The 27511-nt window shown below is 43.5% G+C and overlaps 1 protein-coding gene across 1 annotated transcript; it reads left to right on the top strand.

Annotated features, from left to right (window-relative positions):
* Positions 1–388: 388 nt before the first annotated feature.
* SHBG (sex hormone binding globulin) lies at positions 389–13636 on the top strand. Its single transcript, XM_063440930.1, has 8 exons — positions 389–524; positions 4784–4896; positions 6071–6260; positions 6930–7097; positions 7623–7788; positions 9252–9394; positions 10355–10580; positions 11975–13636. Exons 1-8 carry the CDS (start codon positions 408–410, stop codon positions 12106–12108), a joined length of 1257 nt encoding a protein of 418 aa, XP_063297000.1. The 5' UTR covers positions 389–407; the 3' UTR covers positions 12109–13636.
* Positions 13637–27511: the final 13875 nt, after the last annotated feature.

Below are 27511 nucleotides of genomic sequence, written 5' to 3'. Positions count from 1 at the left end.
CTGCTGATTGGCTGGAATGTGTCTGCTGACTGTGAGGTACAGGGTCAAAGTTTACTCAATGATGACGAATAGGGGGCGGTTCGAACCGCGCATGTGTTCGCCCGCCGTGGCGAACGCGAACACGCTATGTTCGCCAGGAACTATTCGCCAGCGAACCGTTCGGTACATCACTATTCCTGAGTACTTTTTTAAACATGAATGAGTATGTAGCATTGTAAATAAAGGTAAATAGGGTTAACAGCTCTCTTTAGAAATCTGTGCAGAACATCTGCAGTAACAAGGAGACCAAATACAGGAACATATTATTGTTGGTGCCAAGGTTAGGATGTCCGCCCCGTCCGCTCCTCTCCCTTTATAACAGACAGTGAATGTGTGATAGCAATTCACAGCATTGGAAACCTGGAAGAATGAAGTGTGGTGGCTGCTTTCTCTTGGCTTGCATCCTCTGCCTGTTTTTTTATGGAGAATATGCTGTCTGTACCCCTCTCTCCATCCCAAATCAGGACACCTCACTCCCAGAGCAGGTAAATGAGGGTGAGAATTGCTGCACTGGTTGATAGAATCTCTAATATAGTTATTGATTTATGAGAAAGTTCTAGCTTATTTTTACCCGGTTTAAAAGTATTATTGCACATGCATGAATATTGAAAACCATGATTTAAGGCCATAACGTTCAAGCTGGATAATTTTGCCAATCTGGTTATTTTGAATGAAAAGCTGCTCTTTCCATGTTGAATCTAAAAATTCCGGGTTAGTGAAAAGCTGTTATTGTTATGTTTTATTTTTCATTTATTACTGGTATTTATAAAGCACCAACAGATTCCGCAGCGCTGTACAATTAGTGAACATATAATATACACAGACAAATACAAAAGGTAGAGAGGGCCCTGCCCGTAAGCTGAAATCTTGCCATTTAAGCTCTTTTATACAAAGTGCATAGCCAGATAGTCAGTGAGCTTACAATCTAAAGGATAACATGGGGATTTGAGACCAGAGGTAGCAGGGGAAATTTGGAAGTGATGGATAAATAAGTAACAGAGAGTTGCAGCTATTGGTAGAAGCTAGAGGGAATGAAGAGGTGAATGTGTGAGAATTTTAAACAGCTGGAGGAGCATGCTATAAATTCAGGGGGAACCTGGGTGGGCGAGTGGTTCTGCTCGGAATATTTTTACATTTGCTAAATATGCCCATTGGTTTCTGAAAATGTATCCATTCCATACCTCCCATTATTTCAAATACACAAAGAAGGACACTTTAATTGTTGGGGTGTAAAATGTAATTTAGAACTGTAGACAAATTGCTGTATTATTGCTGTGGAGCTATGTTGTATACTCATACACCACACCAACAATATGGAGCTCCTAGAATGGAGAGACGTTAGGAGAGAAAAGAGGGACAAAGGGATTTGGGCTCAAAATAGGGACTGTCACTCGTAAATAGGGATACGTAGGAGGTATGCTACTCTTTACCTATCCAAATAGTCCTGTACTTTTTCATTCAATCCTCTAATGATCATGATGTATGTTATAGAAGCTTGTGATATAAATACCATCTCTGTCATTTGTTTAAAAAAAAAAAAAATAATTCTATTAAATAAATAATGTATTTGTATAATGATAGGTTATTGTATGAACACAGAAATATATATTTTTAATATTTTATATATACGTGCTAGGAACTGTCAAAACTCAGTGTCTGTTATTTTATGGACGTATTTTTTAATCTAATACACTAATAAATATTGTGTGTCTGAAGGGTAAACGGCTCACCAGAGCGTTCATCTGTCCGATACACCATGGGACTTAATCACTAAACTAGGGATTGAGGAGAACTGACAATTACATTGCACATTTTAGCTCAGAATAAGCCAAATTGGAAATATTCTTTAACTTGATTAATTGTTGAGCTTGACTGATTTGACCTGACATCTACAATTCCCCTGTCGTTTATCTAGTTTAGTAAATAACACCATATGGCTTTTCGCATAAAGATAGCAATCAAATACCTGAGATGCTTTCTGGGAACAAACGTTAAAACAAGAAATGATCCGTGATCATAGCCACAACTCGTACAGTGCCAGCAAATTCTAGTAACTCAGTGTACAGTACTTAAATGGTATTACAGTAATCGGTATCATGGAGGCTTGCCAAGGCAACAGCCAGCGATCACATACTTCTAATCTAGTCAATAGAAATGTGAACAGGCGAAGATCAGAGGTTTGTTTATCGTTTATCGTTTTATTGTAAAATTATCCAAATGGCGACACAAATATCCAACCTATAATTCCATCTGAATTCAGATTTTTTTTCTTCAAGATCAGCCATTTTTGCCTACATTATGCCCATACGCCAAGAATGAAAACTGGGGACCTTGCGTTTTATTACAGGTATTCTATTTATATATTAATACAACCAAGAGAGGATACAGCTGTAAAAAAACAAAAAACAAATGGTGTAACACTGTAAAATAAATGTAAAATCATGCTTATAGCGCATTCACATTGAATTTATCAGTGTTACACTATCATTTGTTTTTTTATGTTGTAGATCTACAGCTGTATCCTCTCTTGTTTGTATTCAAATGGTATTTAAGGGATAATCGTTGGGATATCCCTGGAGGAAGCTCTCACCACTATCCACTGAGATAAGGTTTTTTTTTTAGGTGTTCATGATTATTTGTGTTGTATATATTCTATTTATATAGCTTAGTCAAGATCTTTGGCACTTGTTACTTTGTTTTCTTTAACTATTTCACCTATTCTACGGTACACACCGAATGAATTCTATCACCCCAACCTGATTACTAAAATTCATCTTTTATTCCTGTGTCTATACATGTTTAGTAATGGTCAATGGCTTTGTGTTAAATATTCTGAGAAATACTAAACTAACCAAATCCCGATGGATGAGCTAACCCGATCTCTCTGAAAGGACTATTCACTCATTCAAGGTGAATTCAAACTGAATTTCAAATTTCAGGCCAAAGTGGTCAAACTGCAAGTATAACTCCGGTAGAGTTGACCTTTCATTTAAAATTTGCTTTGAATTCTCACTTTAGTGAATAAACCAGTTAATCTTCTCTCACGTTTCTCCCTTATGATAGAATCTCTAACACTGCACATTAAATAAATCTAAACATAAACGTTCAAATTCTATAGCACATCGTGCAAAAACTGTCCAATAAACAAAAGGTATAAACTATATACCTCCAGGCTTGAAACTGAAAGTTCACAAAGAGCAGTGAGAGTTTTTGTAACTACACAGAAGTTGTTTTGGTTTTATTAGATTCCTTTGCCTATTTGAACCATGGAAACCAAAATAACATCTCTCAGTGAATATGTATTCAATATACCACTTTGTATCCAAAATAGCACATTGCTTTACCTTAATCAATCTCCTTCCACATCTCTTAGTACATTTCATCCATCCTCCTTTTCATATCCAGACATTTTATATTTCTCTGCATAACATGGTGACTTTTTATATGTTTTATACCATTTCCTTTTTATTTCAATATGTTGTCCTGAAATAGAAAGTCACCATGTTATGCAGAGAAATATAAAATATCTGGATATGAAAAGGAGCATGGGTGAGATGTACTAAGTGATATAGAAGGAGATCGACCAAGGTAAAGCAATGTGCTATTTTGGGTGCAAAGTGGTATATTGAATACACATTCACTGTATTCTCATTCAAAGAAATCTAATAAAACCAAAACAACTTCTGTGTTTCCATGGTGATTGCTCCGTATTTAGCACCTGTTTTTTTTTTTGGTAATCTCTGCTGTAGAATTCTGATCTAGAATAATTATGACATTCTTCACCAAGAGGAACCTTTGCAATTTCACATTATTACAATCTATTACAAAGTGACCACAAGAAAAATCTCATGCACTTTATATCTAATCTGATTTATGTGTAACCATCTCAGTGTAAGTGCAATGGTGTTTTGTCATATCATTTTGTGTAGTAATGTCAGATAGTAATTGTATTATATATGATATGTTTTATTTCAATCTATGATCTATTCAGTTTTATTTAAGGAACACGTTACCTCTTGATACATTTGTTTTACTATCTGTGTGCAAAGATGAAATTGGGTACAGTGTTTTAAAATGAAGTAAGTTTGACATAGACATAGTGTAGAACAAATCTTCATGAATGTCTTGCTCTCAACCTTACAATCTAGCACAGAGGTAGGCAACCTTTGACACTCCAGGTGTTGCGGACTAAATCTTCCCAAATGCTTTGCCAGCATTATGGGAGGTGTAGACCGCAACATCGGGATGGTCTTTTTTTTATATGTTTGCATAATCCAACCCTGATTAATGCTTTTCCATAACTTTATCGCAGATTTGTTTTGGTAGCTACTAGGTTCCTTTTATATTGTTTGTTTAGATATGTTTGGGATATATTTATTTAGACAGTCATTGGGACCTTCCACCAACAGGTGTGTTTATTTTAACATTATGACTCACTTTACTGGCACACAGGTAACTATATGATTAGTGAAGTCATTTGGGTTTACCGGAACTAGATGGGTTCAAAGAAATTAGAAGAATATATATATATATATATATATATATATATATATATATATATATATATATAATCACATTATGGTGAAGCATGTGTCTTAGGAAAATAGAGAATTGTACTGTCTGAATGAAAGAGAGAGGGTGAATTAATTGCGGCAGCTTTATATATATATATGTGTGACTGTGTGTGTCTGATAATATTGTCCTATAATATTCCTATGTGTTAAGTAGAAAGTGTTTGCTTCAGGTATCTTGCTTTGCTGCGAAGAAGTCTACGAGATCCATAGACAGCCTGTACCTGGGAGGTGAAGACAAACAGAATGACTTACGCTTGGAATTCCAGCTTGCAGACATTACGAGGTATCACTCAGTTTACTGTAATAATTGAATACTGTGAATTGAATAAAATGAGGCGAGAATATTAATAAATAACCTGATCAATAAATAAATAAATACATTAGAAAGGAGTGCTGTTGTGTTTATGTATAATAACAGGTGTATGTAGCACTTACTATAAATATAGGTTACATTACAGTAAAGGGGTCGCCTTATAGTAGGGACATACAGATACATTAGGGCAAAAAGCACATGTCCCACAGAGCTTACAATCCAAGGAGGCCTACATCAAGGAGAAGGAAGTCCAGTCTGTGGCTTCAAGGTTGTTGTTCCGTATTTGCATTGTGGCCTGGTTGGTTTCATAGCTAGTAGTGACAAGGGAAAAGGTTTCAGGTTTAGATGCAATGGTGTTGCTTACAGTAGTTAAGATATAGAACTGTAGCACTGTAAGTATAAATGACGTTCTTAAAATAAGGATGAACATTTTAGTAGTTATGGAATCTGGGAACCCAACTAGTAAGGAGCTGCGGCAGTGATGATTAGCTCACGCAAAACATTTTTTATAGGACAAGGATGAATTATTAATCAGGCCAGTACCAATGATCCCCAGAGCCACTGTGGTTTTATAGCAAGAAAATCCTGGAATATTTTATGTGGATTCTTCACATTGCTCGTCTATCTAATGAAATGATTTCCATCCATGAGATTTATTTTTGTTGCTCAGTTTATATTCACAGATAAGGTCCTCTGCTGTCAAAAGTTATCAATACCCAAAAACATCTTACCCCAGTGAAATGTCCAATATAAATGGTTTAACATACGTTATATGTTTAGTATATCTACAATTGAAAGGTAGGTCCCTGAGCTATTTCTCCAGCTGAGTATTTGGTTTCCATGCTACTGATGTGTACTAAATGTGTCCCCGTCAAAAAGGCTAAGACCCACTAGTTGAGAGGTTACTGGGCTTGCACAAGAAAACAGATGTCCAAGATTTTATGTTTTCGTTTTAAGCCTAGAGCTCTTTGTGATGCAGATTGAGGGCTGCTCAGGCAATATCTGAAGTAGTTGGAATGTAGGGGCTTTCTGGGCATCATAACCCACAGTGCCTGGTAGACTAAAGATTGTCTATTTGTGCTGTGATGAGTCCCATACGCCCGCAGTATTCCTCTACCCATTCAGCTTTGTTTGTGCTCCACAGTAACTTGTCCTCATTTGATTTGCGGACCTTTGATTCGGAAGGCGTTATTTTCTATGGTGATGTTGGCAAGGATAACTGGTTTGTGCTTGGGATACGTGAAAAGAAACTGGAGGTCCAGATGAGCAACAGTCATGGGCAAATGATTTTATCCAAGTGGGGACCTGATGTGAGTGATGGTAAATGGAGAAAGGTAAGATAATATTTATTCATTTTTATATCACAAAACTTCAAATGCCAAGGAGGGGGAAAATATGGGCATGGTGCCTTTCCTGGGCATTTCCTAAACATGGTAGCAATCACTGTGATCACAGTGATATTGCTATTTCTGGATGCTTTACTAGTGACATATAATAGAAATAGCTGTGTAGAATAGATTACAAATTGTACACACCAAAATCTCAGTACATGATGTTACTGGAGAGTCCCACTCCTGAGTAAGGGGCTGTCTGAGTCATAGGGCCGCTGTCACCACCTGTCACAGCTGTCCTATGGCATGACTGACAGCTAATCTCCAGCTGCATCCTGGGATCAGCTGTCAAAATTAAATTAAATTAGGCAATCCAGCACTATTTCCTGATTGAACCCAAGGCTGACCCATCACCTTAGGAGCCAGTTACAGGAATGATCTATCTTAAAGGGACACTATAGTCACCAGAAACACTACAGCTTAATGTAGAGGTTCTTGTTTCTAAAGCATTTTAATGTAAACATTGCCTCCTTAATACTGATTATCCTACGTATCAACTTGAAAATGCTTTGACATAACGTCTAAAGTGTTAAACTGGAGCATGTTTGTCTAGAATTTCCAAACATCCTCCATTGCATGACATGTACCTGATAAACGTGCATCTTCTTCTAGGTGTCAGTGGACAGCAGCATCAATACAATTGAAGTGAGAGTAGACGGGGAGGTTGTGGTACAGTTAACACATTACGTCAACACTCAGCTTACCCCTGTAAGTGTCTCTACCCTCGTCATCATCCTTGGTGACCTGCCAGAAGAAAGCAACCTCCAGCTTTTGAAGCCGGTAAAAGGACTCCACTTAAACCTCTTGAGAGATTGTCGATACAATGCACCCAAATAATATCAACCTAATTGTAGCCAGCACGCTCGAATTCACCAAATTATTATTATTATTGGCCATTATTAATAAAGATTATCTTTCTTGAACTAATTTACAATTAGGTGACAATTCAATAATTTGGAACACGATGCTTAGCACCACAATTCCATAAGATTCCAGCTCACAACATTCAGGTTTTCTTTAGTTCAATGTCACCAGTATGGCGACATGCATATTGATCCGCAGAGAAAGCTTGGTAAAGATTCCTTTATGGATTGTAAACTTGTATGTCATCATAATGATATAACTGAACTTCAAAATACATATTTTTTTACAAATATAATTGAGGGAAAATGATACATAGTTCAGTCCCAGGCCCACAACGCAAATAATGGTCTTAGTACGTAACTATTCTTAACCAGTTATTTATAAAATAAACCTCAAATAGCAGGTACAGGTCATTAAGTACTCTGTCTTATCTATCTTCAGCTGCAGCCCACCTTGGATGCGTGCATGCGTAACTGGGCCTGGGTGAAAAAACACACACAAGCTCTGGATACGGCAATGGAGACCGACGAGAACCGTCGTTGCTTTGAAAAGGAAGAGCCGGGCTCATTTTTCCCTGTCCATGGTTATGCCATCTTTAAACCAGACTGTAAGTGTTTTTTTTTAGATTGGATAAAAAAATGCTTATCTTACATAACTCATTGGAGAGCGGACATCTGAATGGTCAGTGCTTTACCTAGAGTAGTATTCACTTTCAGTAGTAGTTCGCTGTCCATAGTAAAATCTGATATTGAAACGTGATGGAAATAGATATTCAAACTGGATAGATTGTCAAGGTTTCAGTATAACAAACAGATTATAATGGGAAGGGTCACTTGGTAGCTATAATACTTAAACTATGCAGCTTACCTCCTCGTCCTACTCTCTCTTATGAACTGCATTGGTAAGCTTGTGAAAATACACCTCTATGTAATGTAAATCAACTCACATCTGGTAAATCCCTACAATGTTTAACCCTTTAAGGACCAACAAAAAAAATAATTCCTTTATTATACACCAGTCTTTAAAAATGTAATATTGAAATTAGGCACTCTTTTATCGAGGAGGGGGGGGGGGTCGTTAGAGCTAAAAACATAAAATTCTGTCCTGCACAGGGTCTTTGTGGGCCAGATGATAATATTGGCATGAAAAATCACTGATGCTTCAAGGGTTAATCAACACCATTAACATTGGGAGGTATGAAAATGGGTCAGGTGGGAGGGTGTTTTCGGTGGGTGTCACCAGTGATGCAATTTATATCACTGGTGACACCCACAATGAGCCCGCCCGCGTGGAAAGTGGACACGTCTGCCTACTGAAAGGGTGGTTTAACCTGGCAGGCTGACCCCTAGCCTACAGGACCATGCAGAGAGCCTGCTGAAGTGCTTTTTTCATGATGCCAGTGCATGTTGCACAGCACTCCCGCTGTGCTGCCAAGACCCCATAATCAGGACTCTCACGCTAAACATGGGACCGTTAGCAGCCCTGGTTAATCAACCATGCAAACCTAACTAGTATACCATCATTGGCAAATAGCTCTCCCAGGGTTCTCTAAGCTTCTGCCTCACAATCCAATGACTTTCTGATACTTGGATAACCTTGCAACTGGAATTACGAATGATACGCAGGAGTTTATTAAAATGTCCCTTGTATAGTCATGTATTAAATCATAATTATAACAATTCACTATATACATCAAAAAGAATCGCACTCCAGGGACTTCGTTCAAAGTTAAAGTAAAACTTAACTTTTATTTAATCCATTAAAAATGTTGACGTTTCAGCTCCCACATGGAGCTTTTATCAGGACAGACATATTATAATATATATATATACACACACTTGTTTATTTTTTTACACACAATTATTTCACGAACCTTCTTCCTATAACATGTCAATGCTATTTGAGCTAATTAGACTTGGCAACTAATACTCATACAAAGATTTAATCTGATTTTGTTCCCAATGTGTTAGGGGTCAGAATTTAATTTCAATGTGTTTGTTAAAAGCTGTTTTCAGTTTTGTTTTTTGTAAGCAGAAACATGTTCCTATGTACTCTGTGGTGTCTACACAGTGTTTCAAACATCAGACAATGAAATGTGGGGTCTGTCTGTGAGAGTCTCTTTCCGGGTCAGAGATAGCGGTGGAGTTATATTTTCACTACATGGAGCTGGAAGTTCCACCATACTAACTGTCAACCTGGACTGGCAGAAACAGGTTATGTATAGTCTAAGCTCCTTCCTTTCTCTTCACATCATTATCTCCATGTTGTCTTAATGATCTGTAACTACCTCACGTCTGCCTCTGCTGTCTTCTACCCCTCTCCAATCTCTGCTCTCTACCCCACTGCTGTCTCTGCTATTAACCAATCTCTGCTCTCTACCCCACCGCTGTCTCTGCTATTAACCAATCTCTGCTCTCTACCCCACCGCTGTCTCTGCTATTAACCAATCTCTGCTCTCTACCCCACTGCTGTCTCTGCTATTAACCAATCTCTGCTCTCTACCCCACCGCTGTCTCTGCTATTAACCAATCTCTGCTCTCTACCCCACCGCTGTCTCTGCTATTAACCAATCTCTGCTCTCTACCCCACCGCTGTCTCTGCTATCAACCAATCTCTGCTCTCTACCCCACCGCTGTCTCTGCTATTAGCCAATCTCTGCTCTCTACCCCACCGCTGTCTCTGCTATTAACCAATCTCTGCTCTCTACCCCACCGCTGTCTCTGCTATTAACCAATCTCTGCTCTCTACCCCACCGCTGTCTCTGCTATTAACCAATCTCTGCTCTCTACCCCACCGCTGTCTCTGCTATTAACCAATCTCTGCTCTCTACCCCACCGCTGTCTCTGCTATTAACCAATCTCTGCTCTCTACCCCACCGCTGTCTCTGCTATTAACCAATCTCTGCTCTCTACCCCACCGCTGTCTCTGCTATTAACCAATCTCTGCTCTCTACCCCACCGCTGTCTCTGCTATTAACCAATCTCTGCTCTCTACCCCACCGCTGTCTCTGCTATTAACCAATCTCTGCTCTCTACCCCACTGCTGTCTCTGCTATTAACCAATCTCTGCTCTCTACCCCACTGCTGTCTCTGCTAGCCTATTAACCAATCTCTGCTCTCTACCCCGCTGCTGTAATATACAGGTAACTAAACGACCATTTCATCTATCCACAGATTCTTGCCGTGACTCTGTTCGATAAACTAACAGGTTCTGTGATGTTCCCGGTGGATTTGTGTCCAAGCCACTGGCAGTTTGCAGACATTCTAATCCAATCGAACAAATTGTCTCTGAAGGCAGGAGAGGCTACATCATCTTGGGACATTGAATCTGCTGACCTCAAGGCTTTGGAAGAGAAATGGATAGATCCCGCTGCTGACATTTATATTGGAGGACTTCCAGGTATATGTCAATTCTATAAATTGAGTTTCCTGGCAGATTTGATGTCAATATATCAAAGAGGTAGGGTAAAGACTAAGTGCCAAAATGGGATTAAAAAAAATATGTTAACTCGAAATGTGAGCCATTTAGTAGTTATATCACAGACTCACAAACCTCCCTACCCACTTCCTGAAAAAGAAGCAGCATTTTTCAGCTTCCTTTATTGCACATTGTGTTTAATTTAGAATCTCCTGCTCTGTTAATTGAAGGTAGAACTTCTTGTGTGTTATTATAATTCAATTATAAGAGCAGGAAATAAGTACTTTTAAAGTAAACATATTGTGTTACAATAGCACCAGACTCCTCCCCCAGAATTTTCTTTTCCCTACACAGTACAGAGATACTCATAAAATACATAGAGCTGAGCACAATACAAAGATAACTAGGTAACAAAGAGAGATGAGAAAAAAAATAGAGATATAAACACAGAGCTGGGAACAACACATATATACTTATGCAAAACACAGAGCTGTGTAGACTACAGCAGTGGCGTACATATAGGGGTCACACCTGCGACCGGGCCCGTCACTACAGGGTGCCCGGGCCGCCCTGCGCAACCCGGTCCAAGGGATCCATCGGGTGGCCCATACGATGGGTATGGATTTTCAGGGGGCCCGGTCAGCGCTACGGCGCTTTAACAGCGCGACCGGGCCCCCTGTGATGACATCACATGCTGGGAGGAAGAGACTGCCCCGGTCACTCCTCCGAGCTATCAGACAGAGCCGCGCATGTGTTTGTTTGTGTGTATATGTCTGTATGTATGTGTGCCTGTCTGTCTGTCTGTCTGTATGTATGTGTCTTTGTATGTATATGTGTCTTGTCTGTGTGCCTGTCTGTTTGTATGTGTATCGTGTATGTATGTGTCTCTGTGTATGTATGTGTGTCTGTATGTATGTGTGTGTGTGTGTCTGTCGGGGGGGTGGGAGGGACAGGGTGGCCCATTGGTCAGTTTCGCACCGGGGCCCCATGGATTGTGTGTACGCCACTGGACTACAGCGATACCCACACAACAGTCAGAGCTGAGTAAAATACAGAGACATAACACACAGAGCTGGGCACAATAACAAGATACTCATAACTATCCCACACAGCCAGCATCACTGTGATGGATTACACAGAGCTGAAATACAGAGATCCCCATACAGTACATGTCTCTGTATAATAAATTAGCTCCCTCTTTGTCTTCCTAGCCGCCTTTCAGCTCTTAGTACCTAGTGAGTATATGAGGTATATATGTACACTTTTGATTAGTGTTTTCAAGCTTTTGCTGATAAAGTACCTAAGAATGTTTTTTTATGGACAATAGATTATTTTTTTCAGTGCCGGTATAATGCATACTTCATGTCTTCCCATAGATAATTCTGCGAAAGAAGCATCACATTTCTCTGGATGTTTGAAGATAACTCTTCAAGGCAAAGTTATAGATCTGGACAAAGCTCATTTTAAACATCCACATGTGCGTAGCCACAGCTGTCCTGTGGGGATATAGGGAAGATCTCACAACCTTCGTGTACATATTAAAATGTAACATGTTGTATTTACAGCTGCTATGTTTCCGTCATCACTCTATGTCTGAATGAGTTTCCAACTTACTTTTAGACACTGAGCCTTGTTATTGTAGTGTAATTTGTAATGGGATAATTGTTGACCGCCATCTTGGCACACACACACGCATTATAACCATTAAATCCAGTTATTACAGGGACTAGCCGACTGGCTATCATCAAGCTAGAGGTAATAAGCTATACTTGTTGCATTAAGAAGATTATGAATCTTGGGGATACATCAATAGAACTAAAATGAAAGAACATCATTTGAAGTCTGAGAAATAAATATAAATAATGTACATAATCTCATGTAGCTGAGGGAGAGCGATTCTCCACATTGTGGTGCTATCCTCTTAAAGGAACCATATGGGCACCATATCAACTTAATCGAAATTAAGCTGTTATGGTGCCCAGAGGTCCATGGTGCTTTTTTTTTTTTTTACCGTAAAGGGGTTAAATTGTTCTTGAATTTCAAAGGTTGATCACTAGATATCCCTTTCCCCAGCAGCATCTGGTTTCTTAAATTGAGTTTCAGGAAACGCAAAGTGCCGTTGGGCAGGAGCGCTGCTAATTGACTAGAGTGGTCAGCTAATGCTCTATTCATAAAAAGTTACTTGGAGAGCAACCCCTTTCCCACACTGCCACAACCCACGCAGAATGTTAGTGTTAAGGCTATACAGGGATAAAAGTTCTGCACTGACTGCAGACAACTCAACCATGGTACAACAGTAACGATCAGGGAGTGGAACAGCAGGGGTGCGCGCACAGCTGAGCCCCTTACAGGACACTTCAGTGGGCCTATGGCTGAAAATCTAGTAGAACAGACCACAGAATCTAAGGTCCTTGGTCCATAACTGATGTGTCCCAGTGCTTTGCACCCCTGATAGATTACCTTCAGGTAAGAAAATGCTAGCGACCTCTGGGCACCATAATAACTTAATTTAAATTAAGTTGTTATGGTGCCTATACAGTTCCTTTACATCCTGACAGTTTTTCCTGCTAAATTCTTGTGTATGAGCAAAAAAAAAACATAAAACATTCAATATACAAAGCCTTCCAATATTCATCACTTGCTTAGCTACCGTAGCGTATGAAAAAGGTTTCCTAAAGACAAAGTAATACCTACTATGTCTTGTATATCTCTATGGTCACAGCCGAATTACTATCTTTGAATTCAGCTGACTCCTAACCGGTTGGGTTTCTTGAGATCTGGAATTATAACGGCATCTTCCGTGGGTTTTGTTTCCCCTTCAGTTTTCCTTTTCTTATACCCCTTATATCTTAATGATTATACCCCCATTTATACCCCCATTAAGATAAGATAATGGTTCTTATCTGCTGTCACATTCTATGTTCCTATGTTATATTTTACCATGATGCCTGCAGTCGGATTCCTTTGACTGATGGCTTGTGGGTAGATTAGTTTAGCAACTGGCATGGAACTCCCAATCACTCTCCAATAAAAAAAAGTTGTTTTTAATTTTTCTTAAAGGACCACTATAGGCACCCAGACCACTTCAGCTCAATGAAGTGGTCTGGGTGCCAGGTCCACCTAGTGTCAATCCTGCAGCTGTAAACATGTTTACATTAGGGTTAATCCAGACTCTAGTGGCTGTCTCACTGAGAGGCGCTTCCGCGCTTCTCACTGTGAAAATCACAGTGAGAAGATGCTGGACGTCCATAGGAAAGCATTGAGAAATGCTTTCCTATGGACTGTTTGAATGCGCGCGCATGCGCATTCGGTGCTGACGTTGGCAGAGGGAGCGGAGTTCCCCAGCGCCGAGGGAGCCCGGCACTGGAGAAAGGTAAGCGTTTAACCCTTTCAGCCCAGCGGGAGTGGGACCCTGAGGGTGGGGGGGGACCTAAAGACCCTATAGTGCCAGGAAAACAACTTTGATGAATTTAACAAAACAAAAAAACAAAACAAAAAACACACTGGGGAATAGAGGAATGTGATAATTATATTTTCTTTTTAAATAAAACCTGCAACATGACCGTGTTGCTCTAAACCTGATTGGCAGCCATGTTTGTGAAGATCTACATAAATCATGTAGGGGTTAGCTTGGACAGTACCCGAGTATATTTATATTGGTAATACATAGAAATGTATTATTATTAAAGTAGAACAATCACCAAGAAAATATGCAGAAATATGGTGATTTCACCAGTTTTACAACTTTGCCAAACTCTTCCATTAGGAACGCAAACATCCCTCCCTCTCCCAAAGTCTCCGATTATTCCTAATTCTGGGAAGAGATCCACAATCAATATATAATCACATCAAATTCTAGCGTTATGACATGGTCACAATTCTGGTATTCATTTCTAAAAAATACTTATTTAATTAATTACATCAAAAGAAGTAAATTCTATATATTATATATATAATATGTCAAGGTTTGTGGATTAAAGTAGCCAGCAAGTATGTATTGAAAAACAGTCTGTGTGAGGTCATCTTAGCTACTTTAGGCTTAGATTTTCATTTTTATCTACAGTAAATGTGTCCCTTTTCCTTGGTAATAGCTTTATAAATTAATACATTTATTTTTAAAAATGTAAAGGAAATAACTAGATAGGCATATTGTACATCTCCTACCCCCGGAGTTAACAATGCATAGTTAAAGTAGACTCTAGCTTTTAACCCCTTAACCCCTTAAGGACCAAACTTCTGGAATAAAAGGGAATCATGACATGTCACACACGTCATGTGTCCTTAAGGGGTTAAGGACACATGACATGTGTGACGTGTCATGATTCCCTTTTATTCCAGAAGTTTGGTCCTTAAGGGGTTAAACCATGTTTCTACTGCAAGAAGTCAAAACACAAACTATACGCGGTTTAAATCTCCATTTATCCTTGCAAAGATTATTTAGATATACCAATATATTGAAATATGAAATATTATGCTTTAAGACAAATTACATTTAAACTCTGTACTAACTATGCATTTTCTTACAATAAAGTCACGTTTAATACATGGAACTTTCTTTGTAATAATTATTGATGATGTAAGTGATTTATTTTATTTTTTTAAATATTGCAATGATTTAATATTTCTGAAAACAATTTTACATGGAGTATTGGTATCATATTAAAGGGACACTCTGTACCCCTAAAGCACTTCAGCTGAGTGGAACTAAACTCCACCTGCCTTGCAAATACACTAATTGAGCTGCATTGCGAGGTCTGTGATTGGACAGTGACAGAAAGTCTGGGTTGGGTTGGAATGGGAGGGCTTGCAAAGGCTTTAGACAAGAGATCTGTAGCTTTTTTAAGCTGTTTTCAGATATACCTCCAATGGAAAAAATGCATAGTTAAATCCATGCATGTTTTCATTGTGGGTAGATCTAATAAACAGTGATGTTTGTTTTTGTTTGGGCAGTGGAGTGTCCCTTTAATGACACAGAATAATTGATTCTTATATAACATATACATGTTTATTCATTCACTACTTTTGTGATCCATTTAAAATCTCTTGCATTCTTACAGAAAACAGAAACGAATGTTTTTCCAGTTCAAACGCCAAAATACTAATCTAGTGCAGCGCAATATGTTACTTAGACATGTGCAGAGCACCACCATTTAAAAAAAAAAAAAATCAATACACTTTACATTTTATTCTTTTTTTTTTGTCAACCACATTTTTTGTATTGATATTCTTTTTTGAAAGATGCAATAATTTGAAATGAGTTGTTTGAATTATGCTCATAGCAAAGTGAATCTGCCATCCATAAAATATGTGTATTTCAGACAAGTATTAAAATGGAATATACGTAATCACAGTGCTAATAAAATCACTAGCTAATCTAATCATTTTAAATGTTACACTTGCATAAAGTTTGTTTTCTTCACTGCTGTTTGTGAAACATAAGGGACACATTTTGGTGCAAATTACTCTGATTATAATGCATTATATATTAAGAATATATATTATTATATTAACATATTTATAATGCGTAAAATGGGTAGCCTAAGCACCATAACCACTACATTGTTCTGCAGTGGCTATGATGCCATAAATCTCCTGCCACTGCCCCACTGTAAGCAGTCAAACCATTTTAAAACAGTTTGACACTTACCTTGGTCCTCCAAATGTCTAATCCCACATAGCTGACATTACTTTTGCAAGTCTGGATGGAGATACGTGAATTCCATTGTAACAGTGATGATAGTGTTGCTTAAGGGACTTTCACTTTAGACATATCTGAAGAAGCGGCTGGACTGGAGGTGCTCAAGGAACCCAGACAAGTGTCAAACTGCTCAAACACAGAACCAGCAAGATCTTTTATACCAACTCCACTATTGGCTTTAATTACTACACTGGTACATCACTAGAACACAACCTACAAACAGACTAACCCAGGTAGAGGATATTTTGTAACTATAGATTTGCTGTTGATTTTGGCAGCACAATGTATGGAATAATTGTATACCTTCCCAAAGGTGTTGTGTCATTAGCACACTTTGTGAATTGCAGGTCAGCTCCAAGACCAACATCTAAACTTCAACCATGCATTTAATAGAACATCATGCCATTAAACCAGGGGCCAATCCGGGGGTAAGGGGCACCAAGGTAAGAAATCAAGGAGGGGGAATAAATGTTAATCTCAAATCCCTATTCCCAATTTCAGCCCCTATCCCCCCAGCCCTATTTCTGCACTGCAGCTCCTATTATTATTATTACTACTCCTCAACTCCAGCCCATAGTCCCCTTGTTACTGCCCCTATCCCCAAATTGCAGTCCCTAACTCCCTTACTACAGCCTTTTAACTCCCCAAATACAACCACTCCCCCCCCTCCCACTAAAGAGTGCCAGTGCCCCTCCTGGGATTAGGTTCTGGTTCCGCCCCTGAAATAAACAGGCTGTTCAGAATTTACTATTACAACCCATAATATTTAATTAGGAAACAATATTTGCATTGGACAAATAACTTGTGCAACATCTCAGGCAGATAACATGTTTTTCTGTGCAAATATATATTTTCAGCATTATGCAACACGTTGTGTGATCAGCGTTTCTGTAAAAAAAATAAAACAATTTATTAATATCTAAATCAGACTACACAAAATGTACAATTAGCTGGAGTTTTAAACTATTAAAGGGACACACCAAGTACCACAACAACTTACATGTCATTCGTGTGCATCCTCTGTGCTAATTGCATATGTTTGTATAGGAGAGCACAGACTTGCTAGCTAATTATCAGCTAATTAATTGTTGCTTCGGAAAAAAAGATTCTCTGTAGTATGAATTGTCAGGAAGTCAAAGTAAATATAGATATTTATGCCAAGATAGCGAGAATGAAAGAATCCTCTAAGTGAGCTTTGTTTTCAATTCTGTTAGTTTGGCCTAGCATTTGAAATTCACCCAGAATTCACAACAATTCACACTTTATTCAATAACCCTGTGAGTGACTTGCAAACTGCAATCTTGGCAGATTATTATTTCTTTTAATTCTCTGCATATTTGTAATACATTATCTACAAAATTGAGAGTCTGTCCATGATTGTCTGTTTAACTTTATTTTTTCAGAATCAAGATAGCAAACATTCATTAACTGTTCTGGTTGCAATGACCCCAGTCCAGAACAATGCAGCATTCCTCATTAAATAAGATGAGTTAGCATGCACGGATTAAAGTTCTCAAGCATTGCTGCCATCAGCCAGAGGCACTAAAAATTAAGGGAATTCCGTTTAAGGGAATTCTCAGCACCAGAACCACTACAGCTTAATGTGTTGCTCCTGGGCAAACATACTGTGCCTCCAGCTGCAGCCATATACATTCTGTCTTTACTCAGAGGCTGTATTCACATTGCTAGCTAGGGACACCTCTAGTGGCCATCACTTACACATGTACTAGTTTTTCTTAACTCAAAACCACGTTTTAAGACAAGTGCAGGGCCGGTGCAAGGATTTTTGCCGCCCTAGGCAAAAAAAAATTTGACGCCCCCCCATATGTCCAGCCCACCATGTGACATCACAATGCCCCGCCCATATGCTCTGCCATATGGGCCAACGCCAGTCTTCACAGTCTTATCTGAAAAGACAGTGTGTTTACATTAAAAAGCCTACAGGCACAGGCTATAGACACCAGAACCACTACATTATGCTGTAGTGCTTCTGGTGACTATAGTATCCATTTAATGTGAGGTAAATTAGAGATTAGTGCCACTAATAATATATTGGATTGCCTACTTACCACCAGATGAGGACAAGAGGCTGATGATGGGCTCAGTCTGGATCCACAGGTCTGGTGTAGAAGAGGCTCTCTGGAGACTGTTTTTAACAGTGCTCACAACAATTAACGAACAGGAAGCAGCTCCATTTTTTAGGGCCCCTTACACAGCTCAAGGTCTGGGCCCCCAGGGGGCATACGCCTACAATGCCCACCCATAAATCCACTTACATGGCCCATCCATGAGTTGGGGATGTTTTATGTGTGCACTTTGTGTAAGGGATGTAGTGTGTTTATAGGGGATGTAGTGTGTGTTTGCGTGTAAGGAATACATTGTATGTTTCTGTGTGTGTGTGTGTGTGTGTGTGTAAGGGGTGCAAGGTTTGTTTCTGTGTATGTAATTGAATGCAGTGTGTGTCTGTAAGGGGTGCATTAATTATGTAAGAGAACGTAAGGGATGAATTGTGTGTTTCGGGTGTGTCTGTGTGTGAGTAGGAATGCATTGTATGTTTCTGTGTGTGTGTGTGGGGGATGCATTGTGTATGTGTGTAGTGTAAAAGAGAGGGTTTGTGGGGTAGGATAGGGACTGAGATGGGAACAGCTTTCTTTTTTAAAAAAAAAATTCATACTGCTCTCCCCTCAATTATTGATTTCCTCTTCCCTTCTGTCCCTCCGTGTTCTCCCCTTCTGTCACTTAGTGCTCTCCCTTGGCCCCCTGTCCCTCTGCAGTCCCCCTTGGTGGTCTTCTCACTCCCCCCTCCCCCTTAGTGGTCCTCCCTCTCCCAAACCCCTTAGTAGACCTTCCCCTACTCCCCCCACCCCCTTAGTGGTAATCACCCTCCTCCCCTCTCCTTAGTAGTCCTCCCTCCTTACCCCCCTTTGGTGGTCCTTCCCCCCCTTAGTGGTCCTTATCCCCCCTCCCCTAGTGGTCCTTATCCCCCCTCCCCTAGTGGTCCTTATCCCCCTCCCCTAGTGGTCCTTATACCCCCCCTCCTCCCTTAGTGGTCCTTATACCCCCCCTCCCTTAGTGGTCCTTATACCCCCCCTCCTCCCTTAGTGGTCCTTATACCCCCCCTCCTCCCTTAGTGGTCCTTATACCCCCCCCCCCTCCTCCCTTAGTGGTCCTTATACCCCCCCCCTCTCCCTTAGTGGTCCTTAATCCCCCCCCCCTCCCTCCCTTAGTGGTCCTTAAACCCCCTCCCCCCCCCTTAGTGGTCCTTACCCTCCCCTCCTGCCCATGTAGCGTGGCCAGGCGGCGCGGAACGCGGGACAGGAACCTTTGTTTCCTGTACCCGGCCGCCGGCGGAATGACAGGAAATGCTCACTGAGTGAGCATTTCCTGTCATTCCGCCGGCGGCCGGCATTTCCTGTCATTCCGCCGGCGGCCGGGTACAGGAAACAAAGGTTCCTGTCCCACGTTCCGCGCCGCCCGGCCACGCTACATGGAGAGACCGGCAGGAGGGAGCGCTCTGCGCTTCCCTCCTGCCGGTCATAAACCCGGCCGCCCTCCATGCAGCAGTGCTGCGCCGCCTGGGGCTTGCTAAAGCGCTCAGGCGGCGCAGCATGAGGAGGCGCAGCGGGGACAGGGATCCGGCGCCCCCTGGTAAGTTGCGCCCTAGTGTTTTGTGCTCAATACTCCCTTCTCTTTTGGCGTCTCCATCCTCCCATCTTTTCTGTCTCCTCCCAAGGTATCCACTGTCCCCATCCTGGTTCCTCTTTTAATGTCTCTTTTACCTTGGTTTCTGATAGTGTGGCTGAGATGTAACCTCTGTTCTACCTCAACACTAAAAATAAGCACAATTGGTAGCAGTTACATTTGGGAGCCAGGAACATGACGCAATGTTATATACCCTCCTGTGTTTTCCCACACTGCCACAACCCACGCAGAATGTTAGTGTTGAGGCTATACAGGGATAAAAGTTCTGCACTGACTGCAGACAACTCAACCATGGTACAACAGTAACGATCAGGGAGTGGAACAGCAGGGGTGCGCGCACAGCTGAACCCCTTACAGGACACTTCAGTGGGCCTATGGCTGAAAATCTAGTAGAACAGACCACAGAATCTAAGGTCCTTGGTCCATAACTGATGTGTCCCAGGGCTTTGTACCCCTGATAGATTACCTGTCTTGCAATACTCAGAATGGAATCTCAAAATGATGGCATTTGTGTCTATACACTACAACCTCTACCTTTAAAAACGACAACTACAGCCAGTAACACAGACCCATTTTTACTAAACAAGAAGTGTTCTCATGTACGACTGACCTCGGCCAACTGATTCCCATGTAAGGTTTTATTTTTAAAGAGATGTCACTTTAAAAACTAACTGTAAGGGGGGCGGGGCCGGGCCGCCGAGCTGCATGGTCGCAGGAAAGACCAGCTCCTGCAAATCGTATACTACTAAGCCTGAAAACCGGGACTTAAAAGACCCACAACTGCGACCCTCGATGTTTAAGGGCCACCGAAGCCGAGGAGAGGCTTACTCCTGGAGTTTTAGCCCCTCGGGGGAGAGATCTCTGCCGTACCAAGCGGGACTTGCCCGGCGGTGAGTGGAGTGGACGGCCGCCACTCCACCATCCTGCCCTACGGGGCCCAACGGAGAAGCTAAGTCATTGCGGGCCCGGTCCCGATCCCCCCCCCTTTGGACCGGGGGGGGTTATCCCGGTCCTCGCCCCATAACGGCACTCGGAGGCAATACCATGCCGCCACGTGGGCCCAAGGCCCAACACAAGATGGCCGCCAGACCTGGGCCCGCTCCTCTGAAGGCCTGCTTACAGCCTACCCACGTGGCGGACCCGCTTGTACAAGATCCTGCAAATTTGTGCACACAACTCTGGACAAAGCTGCACAGGGGCGGACAAGCTCCTGTCCATCAGTGCCAACCTACCGGAGAACGATGCAGGGGGCAACCCCGAATGTGTGTCCCTCGGGCGATACCGCCGAGGTGTAGATACAGACGGACGGTGCAATCTGAGCACCAACCTCGATGGCACAGCCCCCAAGCCAGCTACCTCTTACCAGCAACACTCACGCCTACCAGGGATCAGATGAAGAAGACGGCTCCCTCACAGAGACTCACCTACTCCTTCCCAACAGGCGGTCTACAAAGCCTGATATCGGGACAATCGAGACTAGGCTTGCTGCCCCAGCAGAGTGTAGGCTTAGTTAACCCTTCACATCCCCGGCACTACACACATTCTGCCGACAAGCCTACATGCTCGACAGCCAGGAGCTGATGTTCTTTTTCATTTGGTTTCTCATGACACAAAGCATGCATACTTTTGTTGATTTTAGCCATTACTGCATGCAGGTTTTAGTGCTGCTAATCTCATACAATCTGCTACTAAACTTTAGAATAACGCTTATGTTTCCTATGTTATGTCAAACCCACAGTTATAATGTCCTCTTAACTAACTTAAAAAAATGTGCCGTCACCGACTAATCGACCCCGAAGAATAAGGAGATGGAGAATTTGCCCCCCCCCCCCCCCCGCCACCGCCACCTACCCAGTGATGCCAGCCTGAATCCAAAGAGCTCTACTACCCATATCCACACGGGGAGGGGTGGGATGACCCCGAAGACAAATGCCCGATTATCTTGCCTCTTTATTGACCCCCCCCTCTTACCTCCCTAACAACCAGAGATAAGATAAACTGACAACCATCCTAAAGGCAAATCGTCAGAAGCGGACATCCCCATGGCACTACAGCTGCCCTCACTTTGGAACTACGCCCACACCTCACCGGCCCATAGACCTATCACCACCCAGAAACTACCTGGCCCCACCAACTCAAGGAGTCGACCCTCACAACCCCGGAGCCCACAAACCGCTCAGGACCAACGCTACCTCAACGGGGACAACCCAGCAGAACCCACCAGAACGCCACTACCGGACTGAAGCCACGCAAGCCCCTGCTATCATACAGCACGAGACATAGAGTCTCACCTGTCACACCCCAATCCCTGCACATGGAACACCCGCTGACACGATACCTTGAACTGGCACCTCGGTATTACACTGGACTGCTTGTAAAGGACTTGTATGCCGAAGACTGACTCGAAAGAGCAAGTATTACGTTGAGGTTCACACCACTCATACACCTGTACACCACCCTACACACACACACATACACTCAATGCACTAGAAAGGGAACTCATACACGGACCCAAATAACCATAGACACCCACACCACCTAACCAATCTGGACACACACACCCAGAACATACCCGCAATATACACCCCCCTGAGGCCCACACACACGAATTCACTACAGACACCACGCACACACTAGAGGGTGGGGAATTACCACTCACCTACTACTATATACCACAGATCAAACGCTATTTTTTATCTACTCGAAACAGAGGGTGAGGGACCTAAACTTCACGCTTTGTCTCACTCTCGGGAGTTGTTTGAATGGCCCGCAGAGGGAGCTGGTAGCACCTCCACTTGCTGGCTCTAACAAATGTATTGCTTACTGATAAATGTCTCTTTGCTGACTTCGCTACCCCTCTCCTACATCTCTCCTCCAAATTGAACTACCCCCTCCTCCCACTTTTCCTCCTGCCTTCCCCCCCCCCCCCCTCTCTCTTAGTTCTCTGTACTCCCCCTACCCTGCTCAATACAACAACGTGTAAGGTAAAAGCGCACCGCGGGGCGCACACCTCGAGCAATCTCGGGGTGGGCCCCCCGTGAGGCGCGGGCATGGTCAGAATGTTACTGTTTCTAAATGTTCATAAATGGTACTGCTATTCTCCCTGACAATGGGGACATAACCTATGTAACCATGTTAAATATGTGTAAGGTAAAAGCGCACCGCGGGGCGCACACCTCGAGCAATCTCGGGGTGGGCCCCCCGTGAGGCGCGGGCATGGTCAGAATGTTACTGTTTCTAAATGTTCATAAATGGTACTGCTATTCTCCCTGACAATGGGGACATAACCTATGTAACCATGTTAAATATGTTGTTTTTACGTTGCTCTCATGTTCTCCCCATATTGTTCTCATGATGTTCTCACAAATGCTATTCATACGCACGCTCTTAACGCACTTACATACTGAACGCTGCAAGGCACGCACCAAATGGCTACCAATATGGCCACTCACCTCACCGCACACTGGACCGCTAGAACGGCCCTGACCCCTCTGGGTGCCAGATACCACAGCTACTGGGCAGCAGGAGATGGACGCGGATAGTGATACATCACCGGACAACAACTTACAGTAGGTGACCCACCGAACTATCGACGCCACCTGCCCCACGGGTTCACTGCCAACAGACTGTGAGGTGGCTACGACGGACACTGTCCTCGGACACCCACCTACCAGTGGCACATTACCCCTAATACCAGTCACCTACGCGACTCAACAACACCGACATACACTACGCTACACCGACTACCTTTCCAAACCTACCTAACCTCCCCCCAACCCCCACCTCTTCTCTTTCTGGGTACCACCACCCTCCCTCCTCTCGCCTCCAACACCCCACCCCCTCACCCACTAATTCCGTACCGGAGCTGTCTCCGTGTGATGGGCCCCCCGCCCCCCGCCCCCTGCGCCTCCGGGCATGCGGGAGAGGGCATTAAGCTCTACACAATCAACGCGAAGGGATTGAACTCTCCACAAAAACGAGCAAGAGCACTGAGAGAAATCAGAGCACTCAAGATATCAATAGCTTTCTTTCAGGAAACACACTTCCTAGCAACACAGGCCCCCAAATTCTCAGATAAATACTTCCCAACTGGCTACTACGCGCATAACCCCTCCACCAAATCCAAAGGAGTGGCCATACTGTTCTCGGCGGACACCCAGTTCCGCTTGGAAGCGGAGGAGAGGGACCGGGAAGGAAGATACCTCTTTCTCAGAGGGTATATAGGGGACACCAAAGTCACACTCGCGAACCTCTACCTCCCAAACAAAGGCCAAAAACCATTTCTAGCCTCGGCTCTGCGAAACCTGGACGCGTTCAGCGCGGGAACAGTTATAATAGGAGGAGACCTCAACGCCCCCTTGGACCCCAGAATGGACACATCTAAAGGAAGCTCCACAATCCCGGAACACGTCACCAGAGGACTGAAGACCCTCCTTACGAACCACCAACTCGTAGACTGCTGGCGCATCCTAAACCACGCAGAGAAGGATTACACTTACTACTCACCACCACACAAATCCTACTCGAGGATAGATTACTTCCTAACCCAGCACAGAGCCTTAGACATACTGCGTTCAGCCCGTATCGCCCCCATGACCTGGTCGGATCACGCGCCTGTGATACTCACCATAGAAAACCCAAGACCCTTCCGACCACAATGGACATGGAAACTCAACGAATCACTCTTAGAAGACCCGCTGATACAAACGGAAATTAAAAACACCCTGGACCACTTCTTCCTCACCAACAAGACAACAGACAGCACACCAACGGCCATCTGGGAAGCGCATAAATGCGTTATTCGAGGGATACTCATTAAACACGGCACCCGCCTGAAAAAACAGCGCACAAAAGAAATTGCACACCTCTCCACCCAACTGGCGCAACTCGAAACGCTCCACAAACATGACCTCCGAGACGAAACTTATAAACAACTCCTAGAGATCAGAGCGAAACTCAACTCCTGTCTAACGTCAAAAATACAATTCCAATTCCAGCTCACGAAAAAGACATTCTATGAATATGGAAACAAAAGCGGCAAATTGCTTGCTAGGGCATTGAGGGCCCGGAGGCAGAAGAGCTACGTCCCAAAGATATCCATGGCAGGAACCACGCTACAGACCCCGAAGGCCATAGCAGAGGGCTTCCGGCAATATTACGCCTCGTTATACTGTCTACCCTCGAACACTGTACGTGCACAAGAAGGAGAGGAGGCATTCAGAACACGGCAAAAGTCATACATTGAACAGAATATCACTACCACACTGACACCCCAGGACATATCTGCACTCGAAGAAGATATAACGGAAGCGGAGATACATAGGGCCATTAAACTGGCCAAACAGGGAAAGAGCCCCGGACCAGACGGATACACGGCGAAGTACTACAAAATGTTTGCAGATAGACTCGCCCCGCACCTACTTGCACTCTTTAACGCAACACAATGCGGAGGCTCGCTGGACCCCAACATGCTCCTAGCACACGTCGTGGTACTCCCAAAAGAAGGAAAAGACCCCTCCTCATGCGCCAACTACAGACCGATCTCCCTGTTGAACGCCGATCTCAAACTGTTTGCCAAAATACTGTCCCTGCGCCTGCAGCCCCTACTGCCGAATCTCATCCACCCTGATCAGGTGGGCTTTGTGGAGGGCCGGGAGGCCAGGGACAACACAACCAAGGCACTCAACCTTCTCCATGCGGCCCGGAGAGGAACCTCCCCCGCCCTGCTGGTCTCGACCGACGCGGAGAAGGCGTTCGACAGGGTCGATTGGTCCTTCCTAAGATACACGCTAGAACGCCTGGGAATGGGACCCCATATGATGGCACGAATCCTGGCCCTGTACGCCTATCCGACGGCCCGAGTCCAAGTCAACGGGATTCTCTCTGACCCATTTGAGATCAGGAACGGCACCAGACAGGGGTGCCCCCTATCGCCCCTACTTTTTGTCATAACCCTGGAACCGTTCCTCAATGCAATACGAGCCCAACCCCACATAACAGGAATTGGGGGCAGCTGGGGAGCCAGCAAAGTCTCCGCCTACGCGGACGACCTCCTGTTCACAATCGCCAACCCGACAACCTCCCTCAGGGAGCTCACGCACCAATTTGACATATATGGCACCCTATCCAACCTAAAAATAAATTACACAAAATCCGAAATTCTCAACGTTAACTGCCCCCCAGCACTGGCAACCGTGCTGCAAACAGAGTTCCCCTTCCACTGGTGCAAAGAAATGATCAAATACCTAGGGATATGGCTGTCGGCAGACCTATCGAACATCTACCGTATCAACTTCCCGCCCCTCCTCGAGCGGATACAGAAGGACCTTGACTCCTGGCAGCTCCCGCACATTACGTGGCTAGGGAGGATCAGTGTCCTCAAAATGAATATACTCCCGCGACTCCTGTACCTCCTACAAACCCTACCAATTCAGATCCCCAAAACCTTCCTGTCACAAACCCGTAAAACCCTGACGGAATACGTCTGGGCCTGCAAAAAAGCGAGACTAAACTTCGCCACCCTCACCAAACCCAAACTACAAGGTGGACTGGGATTACCCGACATGACGAAATACAGACATGCTGTACACCTCCAACGATTGATCGAATGGACACATGGCCCGAAAGACAAACTATGGATATCCATAGAGGCCAGCTTCTCACAAATACCCCTAACACTGCTCCCTTGGCTACCGAAAACCATGGCTGGAGAGCTACCAAGAAAACACCCAACAATAAAAGCCACAATGGCAGCCTGGAGGAGACTGGCGCACCGGACGGACTTAGCCCCGGAACTGTCACCACTGTGCCCCATATCACACAACCCGAAATTTACCCCAGCATTGGACCCCCTCTACATGCCTGCCCTGGGCCTACCGACCCCCTGCAGACTGAAAGATGTATACCACCAAGGCACGATAACGCCCCTGGACACCCTGGTCCCGAATACTCCACACACCACGCTATTACGCTTCAGATACCACCAACTCACGAGGTTCCTGAGAAGCATACCGACTCTAGATTCGGCATCACGAACGCCCTCCGTGTTTGAGACCATCTGTGCAAATCCTCCCTGCCCCCCACACGTAATCTCGATCCTATACCGCATGCAAACCAACACCCCCACCAACGCACCCCCCCCTTACTTCACCAAGTACTGGGAAAGGGATCTAGGACACACGCTCTCAGCGGAACAATGGTCAACGGTGTTCACACTCACACACAAAGCCTCCATCTCCACCAAATTCCAAGAAACAGGATATAAGATGCTCTCGCACTGGTACAGGACGCCTGAAAAGCTAACCACGATGAAAGCCACAAACGAACCGGAATGCTGGAGATGCGGGAGAGAACTCGGGTCCCTCTTCCATATATGGTGGTCCTGCCCCCTCATCCAGCCCTTCTGGACGGAGGTCCACAAAATACTCACAACCATAACAGATGCAGACCTGCAACCTACGCCCGAAACATACCTACTCCAACTAACGACGATCCCCATCAACAGCTTTAAAAA

Source organism: Pelobates fuscus, chromosome 2 (genome assembly GCF_036172605.1).
Source record: "Pelobates fuscus isolate aPelFus1 chromosome 2, aPelFus1.pri, whole genome shotgun sequence".
Classification (NCBI taxonomy): Eukaryota; Metazoa; Chordata; class Amphibia; order Anura; family Pelobatidae; genus Pelobates; species Pelobates fuscus.
Note: the sequence above shows the minus strand (reverse complement) of the source record. Positions and strands in the feature narration are given on the sequence as shown.